Source organism: Gadus morhua, chromosome 11, assembly GCF_902167405.1.
Source record: "Gadus morhua chromosome 11, gadMor3.0, whole genome shotgun sequence".
NCBI classification, from domain to species: Eukaryota; Metazoa; Chordata; class Actinopteri; order Gadiformes; family Gadidae; genus Gadus; species Gadus morhua.
In genome coordinates, this window is record NC_044058.1 from 26,278,443 (window position 1) to 26,289,466 (window position 11,024).

Here is an 11,024-nt window from a genome sequence, read left to right on the forward strand (position 1 = left end):
GCCTCCGATGGGAGGGGAAGGCACCGGGATCGACGGACGGAGGCAGACAGGGTGGGGGTGCTGCTGCTGCTGCTGGTGGTGGTGGTGGTGGTGGAGAGGGGGGTAATGGGTCCACTCTCGACCCACCAGCGCTGGGACAGGATGGGCTGTTGTGATAGGGAGTCCCAGGGACCGTTAAAGTGCAGGGCTCTGTTTGGCTCCGGACCAAAGCCTCCTCCGCAGCGCTGTTTACTTCGTTAGGCCACGGCGCCACAGATGAGTGGCTTCAGACAATGACAGGCCAACCGCCTACACGAGGGTACACCCCTCATCCAGACGCCCGTCGTCAGCCCAGTACACGGAGTCCAGGTGAAGGGAGGGAGGCAGCGGTCGTGTTACACACATGATACGACGGTGATCCTCCATCTGTACGTCCTGTTCTCTCCCTGCTGCTGATGTTCAGCAGGGATTCTGGGAGTCTCATTGGCCGAATCCAAATCAATGCGATATCGACAGGACCCCTTCTAAAATGGTTCCCTATTAGTTTAAGTGAGAGGGACCTACTCGGTTCTGTGGACTTGGCAGTAGATCGGGGGGAGATATGAGTGGGCCCTGCTTTGTCTTTTGTTCTCCACCAGACAATGACGGGATTATGACGCTCCAGCAAGGAAACCCTGTTATTATTCCTAGCACCTCAATCCATCCTCCCTCCATCCATAACAACCCCCCCCCCATTTTACTGGGTCATCGCTCCGAATACCAATAAAACACTGTCATTAGACGTTCTTCAGACCCCCTACCCCCACCACCAGCCCACCAACACCACCAGCACCACCTCACCGTCCCTCCTGGTCTGACCTCACTCTATAATCTGTAACCCCCCCCCCCCAAAACCCCCGATCCTTATTTGAATATTATTACACACACACACACACACACACACACACACACACACACACACACACACACACACACACACACACACACACACACACGCACACAGGCACACCCACACAGGCACACAGGCACACCCAGATCTCAGACACAGCTTACCCCAGGCCCCCCCTCCCCCCCAGCCCCCATCTCTCCCCCCCCCTCCCCCCCCCCCCCCCCCCCCACACTCTCATCTCTCCCGGCAACCCCTCCCCCTTTACTGCCTCCATTAAATGGCCCGTCCGCTCTCTCTGACGGCCGCATGCACTACAGGCTGCTGTAGTCTGGGAGCACACAGCACACCAGCAGTAATTACAGGGCGCCTGCTCGGGCTGGATTATCTATTTAGGGTAACGTCCCCTCAAGCGTTAATAAATACCAGGGTGCACGTACATCACACAACCCCCCTATGTGTGTAAGTCATCCTCAGACCGCTCTGGCAGGGAATATTTAGAGAGAAGTACATCGTTGAAGTCTTTACACAACAGCACTCTCTCTCTCTCTCTCTCTCTCTCTCTCTCTCTCTCTCCCTCTCCCTCTCCCTCTCCCTCTCTCTCTCTCTCTCTCTCTCTCTCTCTCTCTCTCTCTCTCTCTCTCTCTCTCTCTCTCTCCCTCTCTCTCTCCCTCTCCCTCTCTCTCTCCCTCTCCCTCTCCCTCTCTCCCTCTCTCTCCCTCCCTCTCTCTCTCTCCCCCTCCCCCCCTCCCTCCCTCCCCCCCGCTGTCTCACTCCATTTGAAATCACTTGAGTCGCAATTCAGGGTTCACGATTAACCCCCGGGAGAAAGAAAGTCAGCAAAGGCAAACGTTTGCCTACCTCCACAAACACCAACGTATTATCATACCGGTTTTAGGGTTAACCAAGTAAAGCTTCCCTTTGACCTCGCTCCATGACCCCTATCCTCGACCCCTTGTTAATTATTTTCTTCCGCAAGCCTGGGCGAAGGCCGTGAGTGCAGTCAAGTGGCACGGGCTCAACAGGAGGTCTCACCCGGGAGTGAGGCACAGGCCGGGGCTACAAGGTCCGAGCTGCACGGAGCGGAGAAGCAGTGTGCTTCCCCCGCACTGCATTCTGGGACAGAACTAGACAGCCAGATAACAACCTTGAAATCCTCCAATAAATCCAAAACACTTCACTTTTTATAACGTTTGCTGAAGTCGTCATGGGACGTAAATGGTAGATGGGCTGCATTTATGTAGCGCTTTTATCCAAAGCACTTTACAATATTGCCTGACATTCACCCATTCACGCACACACTTACACCCACGACGGCGGAGTCGAACATGCGAGGCGACAGCCAGCTCTTCAGGAGCAGTTAGGGTGAGGTGTCTTGCACAGGGACACCTCGACAGGAGCTAGGAGCTAGGAGGAGCCGGGGATCGAACCGGCAACCCTCCGGTTACCAGCCAGCCCGCTCTGCCTCCTGAGCCGCTGCCGCCCACCCCAAAGGCGTTCATTCCCGCCGGTGAGATCTTACCCTTGTAGTTGGGGTGGACCCGGGGCGCGTACACCCCGAACTTGATGAGGATGGGGACGTTGTAGCCCAGCCGCACCCACTCCACCACGTGCAGCGGGAAGAGGTCCGGGGCGCCGGGGGGTGTGGCGCCGGGGGGTGTGGCGCCGGGGGCTGCGGCGGCGGCGGCGTCCGGGGGCGACGGGGCGAGGTCGCAGCCCAGCTCGGCCACGCGGCCCACCCGGGCCCGCACCAGCGAGGCCCCGCCCGGACACACACCTGCGGCGGACGGGAGAACACACACACCGTTACACACACACACACACACACACACACACACACACACACTTATGCGGCCATGCTGCGCTCTTTAACGCTGACGCCGATCTCAGGAGGTAATGAAACCTGGCGCCGGGCCGAGCAGGCAGCGAACGCATAAATCACGGCGCCCGCGAGCAGCGAGCGCGCCGTGAAACACAGAGTTACGGCCGAGGCGGACAGACGGAGCGGACTCGTTCCTCCCCGGCTCATTTGCTCCGGCAGACAAGCCGTAGTAAAAACTTAACGACGAAATCTGGGTTGCTTCAAAACCGTGATGCGTTAAAGGGGGATGCAGACGGTGACCGGTGATGAGGACGGAGGGAGGACGGGCGCCTGGGATCGCCCTCGACTGAGGACTATGAGGGAGACCAGGGTTGGACGAGGCGTGAACGCATGTTGAGGAGCTGGACTGGAGTCTATGTTCTCTATTGCTTGTGCTCAGCTTAGTAGCACTAGCAGGTCACCCCAGGGGGCATGTAAACCAAAGATTCAGCAATCCGCGACATGATGGAGAAGAGGCAGCCAAGGCTACAGAAACAATGCAATCCCATTAGTGACACCTGGGGCCGTCCCTCCTCCATCTTAGCGTCCTCTCCCTCTCCCTCTCCCTCTCTCTTTGTTGTTCTTCCTCCCTGACTCTCTCCCTCTGTCTCTCATATCTCACTTTCTCTCTCCCCACACCCTACGCTTCTTTCTGTGTTTGTGTGAGAGGGTGTGTGACTTGATGTGTCTGTGTGTGTCTGTGTGTGTGTGCGTGCGTGTGTGCGTGCGTGTGTGTGTATGTTCGTGACAGTGCGTGTGCCTGTTTTTGTGTGACTGTGTGTGACTGTGTGTGTGTGTGTCTGCGACTGTGTGTGTGTGTGTGTGTGTGTGTGTGTGTGTGTGTGTGTGTGTGTGTGTGTGTGTGTGTGTCTGGCTGCCAGTGTTGGCCCTGCTACTCATCTGGCCTGGTGATTACACTCTAATCTCGGTGTTGGGGGCTCTGATGCAGGGCACCAGACCCCCCCCCCACCACCCCTGCTGATCTCCCGGCCCCGAGCCAGCGACCTCCCACCGGCCCCCCACCGTCTCCTCACCGGCCCCCCTGCCGTGCACACATGGCAGGGGCGATCATGTGCGCCCTCCCCCCCTTACTACCAAAAGGGTGTTTTGGGATTGAGGGGGGGGCGTATAGCGCAAATCCCAGATTAATCCCAATCCACACCCCGTGTTGTTATTTAAGAGCGACTCTATCCCCGTACTCTGTCTGCTCCAAAAACCACCTCCTCATCACTTTCCCCCCCCCCCCCCCCCCCCCCCCATGTATGGCGAAGGATAAACCGATAAACTGTAGCCCTGTGCGCCAGGGCTCCGGTCTGGCAGCTTACCCACCGAGCAGCATATCACCAGCTCGCTCTTTGTCGCCCTGTCATAGTTCAGGGGACAAACAGTGGGGTGTCTGGCACGGATGTTAGCCCTGAAAGCAGTGATCCTAAACAGGTAGAAGACAAGCTCTGAGCGGAATACATGGATCGGCACGGACTCAAGTGAGGTTAATGAAAGAGGCCTGAAGGATCCGTCTTCTGGGATGTCGTCGGGTCTGAGATAGACAGCAACAACACTCCCTATCGCCTGTTATCTCGTATGTTAATGTTCTGAGGCGGGGTGGAGGTGGTGGGGTCATGTAGTGGTTGGGTGGAGGTACTTACTCAGCAGACTGAGGGTCAGAGCGGTGGTGACAGCCAGAAGGAGCCACCTTCTCTCCTCTCCCATGGCCGTCCCTCACGCTCCTTCACACATCTCCCGACCTGGGACGCACGCGCACACGCACACACACACACACACACGCAGGCAAACACACACACAGACACACAGGAACACACAAAGGCACAAGCACCCACACACACACAGAGACAAACACAGACACATAGGTTAGTCATCAACACATACCCAGGATGGTAAATGTCATTATAGTGTGATAACTTCAACACACTTCCCTCCCAATCCCATCACCAGACAATTAGAATCCTTCAAATTACCATCAGGTCTCAAACCCATTCAATAACCTTAATCTAGTGGGAAATGTCACGTCTGCCCTGTGATCAGACATTTGCTAATAAACTATTCCCAACTAGTAGGGTGAAGTCATAGTGTGTGTGTGTGTGTGTGTGTGTGTGTGTGTGTGTGTGTGTGTGTGTGTGTGTGTGTGTGTGTGTGTGTGTGTGTGTGTGTGTGTGTGTGTGTAGCACGTACGTCCACACAGCTGATTTACCGAGGCCCTACGTGTTTGGTGCAGATAAGCCGGTCGCGTGTGATTGGTGTCAGCTCAGACATGAGATGTCACCTCGAGCTGTCGCTAAATAGGCCAACACCACCGGACAGGTGACATATCCAGCAGAGGTGAGGACATCCTTGAACCCAGATGTTACCTTAAATACCGCAGATTAAACGCACTAAACCCTTTGTAAGCACGGCGTCGCTAATTAGTCACACTCAAATGAAGATAATGCCACTGCGCGAATCGTATGATGGGAAGTCATTTAAATCAGAATTATCCTCATATTCAAATGAGGATAACGCTGATTTAAATAACTTTCCCACAGGGGCAGCGGAGGCGACGGGGATTTCAGCGAGTCAACACGAGGCTTCCCTGGGCTTGTGGAGTAATACGCTGAAATTGGATTTCAGGCGCTTGTTGAAGTATAGTGTGAAACGGAACAAGAGCTCTCTCGCTTCCTCCCGGGCCTTCAGTCCTGACTTCATTCACTACCCCTAATACCAGCTTATTACCGTAAGTTAATTAAAGTGATATAAGAGGCAGGCTATTGTTAGGAGGGGTTGTGGCTTCTGCCGAGTGCTGGACGGGACTGCAGATGTATTTCAGGAGCGCCAGACGAATGAAAATATTCAGCAGTGATGTTTAGTCTCTTGGTGCTAATGAAGGTGCTTAAGTCCACTGGAGCCAACCAGCTTCATTGGATAGGACGGGGTAGAGGGACGTGTTTATCTGAGTGTACTTGACCCACATTGGCCGGTGTACTGGCGTTATATTGTGTGAGTTGTAGAGTTATTGGGTGGTATTGTTTTCACCATGTGAGGGAAAATAATCGCCATGTACTGTTTAGTCCTGGGACTAATCGTCTCAATTGTTAATGTCGTTTTCCAACTTCGCTTCTATGGAACCCCGTTGTTTTCTGTGAATGAACTCATGGCATAACGTCTGTCCATTCAAGTCCATCCTATCTATCTCTGTACAACCATCCATCTGACAGGTCTACTTTACTGACTGACTCAAGTCCCCAGTGTCTGAGTCACTGCTGACGAACTAACAAAGAAACACGTTCCACAGCCGCGATCCATGTGAAATAAAACGAATTCAAGACATCCCTCAGGACAACAGAGGGTTTAATCAACAACAACCACAGCGTCGTGATCTCTGAAACATGTTCGTTCCCTCAAGATGTAAACATGCGTCAAACTGCTGAGTGACGACAGTGAGTCACCACAGAATATGATTTACCCAAGTGGTCGAGGGTGTAGGCGATGCTACTCACTCCATCAGGCAACTTTCACACTGGACAGTTACCAGGGTACTCAAAAGAACAATCCCTTATCTATTGTTATCCTGGGGCACCAATGTTTAAGCTAGGGTGCATGTCTGAGGGAAACCTTGCTTCTCGGCCAATCAAATCTTTCCCTGGAACTCATTGACACAAATTGCTTCGGACCTAGGCATGACTTAGCCTTCTCCAGGTTTCCCTGAATCGGCCGGGCTAATCCTGCCCTGCCACACGCCCCTCGTCTTAATAGCGTAATTGAATTAGAAATCAAAGGGACGGATAACCGGCACTCTGTCATCTTGGCTGTACCTTTGGGTGAGCATGGAGGCTCTGACAGTGCAGCACACATTGGTCTGAAACCCAAATCCAACTTTTTCTGGTTACATTCCGACATGCAGACAGACCTGCATGCAAATCTATTCTGTTGTTTATGGACCTCAACCTCATACAAGGGCTGATCAAGAGTCTTCAATACATGCCCAGTCTAAAGAATACTACCGACTACTATCCTAATGCAAGACAGTAATGCCTTTCTCTCTGGGAAGTTAATCTCTTATAAACCGTCGCAGTCAATGTTTCCCATTATGAGTGGTGAGCATGTTGAATGACTTAGGCCTAATTCATGTCAGATAACTCTCCCCGTGGTGATATGCAGAGCATGAATTCAAACATGTTCAGATTTGGCTAAGCACCGTAAAGAAGATTTCACACAAGGCAAACGCAGTAGATTTAAACAGCATGCATGTTTAAATCTCCTCTAAAGATTTGTGTATTTCAGAGGCATTGATTATACGAGTTTGTTCCAAAAGAGGTATAAAAACTCCAAAGCTTGCTTTACATGAAAGGTAAAACAAGATACACGCGTCACCTTGCATTTAAGAGCAGTTAAAGGCTACCAGCATTTTATTTACATTTCCCCACAATCAAGTCAATTAATTATATGAAAAATCCAAATAGACGATGCCTGTGTGTGTTCTTATGATAAGTGATTTGGTGGGTGGTAACAGGCCTGGCAGGAGCAAGGCCTTCTGAGTAATCCTGGTTAATCCACACAAAGGCCACTGCCACGGCGCAAGCCAGCGTGTGGAATGAGGAGTGTCATTGGAGCAGATGCCAAACCGGAATCTTATCACACAACGCCAAGTCAACAACTCCCCTGTCCTTGGGTTTTGGCCCACACGGTTCAGTTTGCGTGTGATGATCCCAAATCAGGCCACTGCACTGAACGGGGACCAGCTCACGCAGAGTAGTAATCAATGAATCAATTATTTTCTTCGATAGAGGCAGCATTCCACCCTAATTCTGTATTTGTATTGATATTTAATTACTACGATAGGAAATGAGTTTTACGGTGCTGGCACGGGTGGCTACCAGCCGGGCCAGCCATTGATCCTGGGTCGTGTGTGTGTGTGTGTGTGTGTGTGTGTGTGTGTGTGTGTGTGTGTGTGTGTGTGTGTGTGTGTGTGTGTGTGTGTGTGTGTGTGTGTGTGTGGGGTAACCCATATGAACGTGGACGGGGAGGAGGGTAGGCCCACCTACGACATGTTCCACGATGTACATTCGCCGATGTGCATTTATGTTTATCGCTCATTTGTGGTGGGAGGGGGATTGTGTAAGAGCACATTGTCATACATCTCCCTGGCTTTACGACCCCGTGTATGAGCTTATAGTACAAACAAGGTGGAGGCCGAGTCAATACAACTTGCGACAGCCATCGTATATTATAACCTCTGTTTAAACTGGGCAGCCTTTGAGGCAGTGTACCAAACGCTCCTCACAAACCGCTGAAGGACGCGTCTTATGAGTTATAAACGTGGTGGAGGTTTCTTGGTAGATGAAAGCCACTTAGTGGTGCAGACGGAGGTGACCTCAGGGTCAAAACCCTGCTGAGCAACCTTTCATCAGGTCTTCTCATGCACATTTATTTATCCTTTATTCATAGACAAGACGACCACGACATAGTGGTTCACTGATAATAAATGTGGATTTGGTTGGGAATTTGGCTTAAATGTGCTTATATTTTACTGAAACTATTGTTATATAGATCCGTTTTTTTTATCAATTGTTTGGCACTGTTGGGAGCATGATGTTCTTTGGTAGGGGTGAGGCCTGAGAGTTTCCCGAAGGCTCCCTGGAGCTCAAACCAATAACATGCTTTGGAGAAAAGTCTCTGCTCAAGTCTCGTAATTCTGAATAGCGAGCACATTTCTTCTTTAGACAAAGTCCAAACCCCAACGCAGTATAACATCTGTGTGACCAAACAATGTAACGCTGTGACGAAGTCATGCTGTAGGAGAGCGCATTGAAGCTATGGGCCGGAGGCTATGAGAACCAGGATGACAAAAGTGGGGGTCCCGATACACTCATTCCTGACACCGCCCTTCGGTTCAATCGTTTGGTTTCAGTGTCCTCTTACGTTGCTGAGAATAAGCTGAGGGTTTACCTTGTCTGGCTGAAGTCCACGGGAGTGAGAGATCTGATGGGGTTCAAAAATAGTGTGGAATGCACTTTGTTTGCATGCTATCTTGTGTCTGTAACACAGGCTCTAGACATATTCCTTATGGCTCCTATAACAATTTTACTGCAATTCCACATCATTTAGCAAGACAAACATGATACTAACATGATATAAACATGATATTAAACATGTTAAAGTAAAATCTGTGGAAGTTGTGACGGACGTCACGTTTGGCCTTCAGCCTTTATCTCTCATATTGTTTTTTTGATACGTTTGGCATATTCCAAACACTTGGTGAATCAGAATGAGCCGATTTGTTGATGATTCTTGAGCCATAACAGACAGGTCAGGGGTGAGGAGTAAGGAACACTATCATTCTCGTCCTTGGGGAGGTTGATCAGTCTCGACGATGTTGTGTCTTGCTATTGTCCTTGAGGGATGAAAAGGATTTCCAGGCTGTGTGGTAAAGGATGGAAGAAAACAGGCACAGCAGACACCGTGCACTGGAGCCTGTAATAAGCATTCATACTGGGACTGGAGTCAACCTACGGACCCACGTTACACTAACAAAGGTTGTATTCTGTGGCACCCACCACCGCAAACTGGATCGATCCAAACTGGAACCTCCTTATTTATTAGAATGAGTTTTATTTAGCGAAACCCTACAGTTGAACACACATTTCTCGTTTCTTTCCCATTTGTGCAAGGAAAACAGGTGCATCTTTTGTCTGTTGTGTTTTTATTGTTTGTCTCCAATCGGATTGACTGAGGAGGATGTCCAAAAGACGAGTTGCTTTCTATTGACAAATCGTGTCTTGTTTGTAGCTGTTTTACACGTCATTACCACAATGAACCTCCTCCACCAACACATCTACGATTCCACATCGTAGATAGAGCTTTGCATCGTAGGTCAAAGATAACTCCCCCAAAGATGCCCACTCGGGCATCCGAAACCTGACACGTGATGAATGGAACGGTGATCATATAAATTGCTCCTTGTTACTAAACTTTCCAGACTAAACGAACACATGTGGGATATATGACAACAAACAGTACAAGCGGACTGGAAATGGAGCAGACTGGAAAAGGGAAGGGGTGGGGAGGGATGGGGCTGGAGGAGGGTCGGGGCTAGGGGAGGGATGGGGCTCAGGACCAACACTGTTGTGGTCGGTGCATAGCGTAGCCTTACCTTACTAGAGGCACTTCTGTCGATCAAAGTTGGAAGTCGAATCGGTTAATCCATTGACGGTAGGCCTTCTCCCCAGGCACAATAACCTTACATACATAAAAACATTGTTTTCCCGTGAAGGAATATGTATTTTTTAAACGCTCCTCATGAATATGTCCCAGGTCGCAGGTGCTCACATCTCTGGTGACACTCCCAGTGCGTAAACAAGTTTTAGAGATCTCTGAAAATCACAACTCGCCAAAACACTTTCCACGGTTCCGAGTTAATCCGGATAGTCCATCGAGTCCAATCACAAGAACTGAAGTCCGTTTAAAGTTCCCTCGCTTGTAAACGAAAAAAAACGTATAGTTCCTCCTTTGTCCGGGGTGCTGAAAGTAAGTTACAACTACGAATTTGATTCCTAATCACATGCGTTTTAACAACAGGTTAACGGTACGTCCTAGGATTCTCCAAACCTTCACAAAACAAGCCACCGTGAGTCGGAGGAGTGAGCAGAGGGACGGAGCACGTTGGGTGAACCCTCGCTCCTCGGTGTTGTTACTACACTGTGTCCCCCCGCGGGTCTCTCCTCCCATCTCTCCTTATCCCCTCCTCCTGCTCCGCCGCTCTGCCGCTCCGCCGCTCCGCCGCTCCGCCGCTCCGCCGCTCCGCCGCTCCGCCGCTCCGCCGCTCCGCCGCTCCGCCGCTCCGCCGCTCCGCCGCTCCGCCGCTCTGCCGCTCCTGCGCTGCGACACCAACAAAAGAAGCGCCTTTCCGTGGGAACGCAGGACCGAGCCGGGCTGCGTCGGGTTTTATGGGCATGCCCAACAACCCAACAAAAGGCGAACGGTTCACCGTGGACAATTTGGTTGAAGTCTGCTCTACCAAAAGGGCTGCTGGCTTAGGAAGAGCTGAACTCCTCTTTTAAAGACAGTAGCCATCTGAGAAATGATCAATAGGGTGTAAAATAAACATAACGGTATCTGATATTTCCTTTGTCTCTGTTCACCATTTATATTATACCAGCCAGATATGGGAAACTTTCGCATTAGTGCATGGTCTTTACTAGACCACTTGAAACCTGTTTGAATATCGTAGCCCCGCTTCAGTGCAGCGTGCTGCCCCGGGCCACTAATCGAGCGTGCATCGCTTGGCTTTTGGTAAGCGACTCCGTC

The 11,024-nt window shown here is 51.0% G+C and overlaps 1 protein-coding gene across 3 annotated transcripts in view; it reads right to left on the bottom strand.

Annotated features, from left to right (window-relative positions):
- igsf9b (immunoglobulin superfamily, member 9b) overlaps positions 1–10,429 on the bottom strand; it is a 34,064-nt gene extending 23,635 nt beyond the window's left edge. For all 3 annotated transcript variants that reach the window (XM_030370897.1, XM_030370898.1, XM_030370896.1), the window contains exons 1-3: positions 9,871–10,429; positions 4,373–4,471; positions 2,388–2,642 (exon numbers count right to left, since the gene is read on the bottom strand). In XM_030370897.1, the coding sequence (XP_030226757.1) occupies positions 2,388–2,642; positions 4,373–4,436 (319 nt within the window). In that variant the 5' untranslated portion in view covers positions 4,437–4,471; positions 9,871–10,429. The remainder of the gene's footprint in view (positions 1–2,387; positions 2,643–4,372; positions 4,472–9,870) is intronic.
- Between the last annotated feature and the right edge of the window lie 595 nt (positions 10,430–11,024).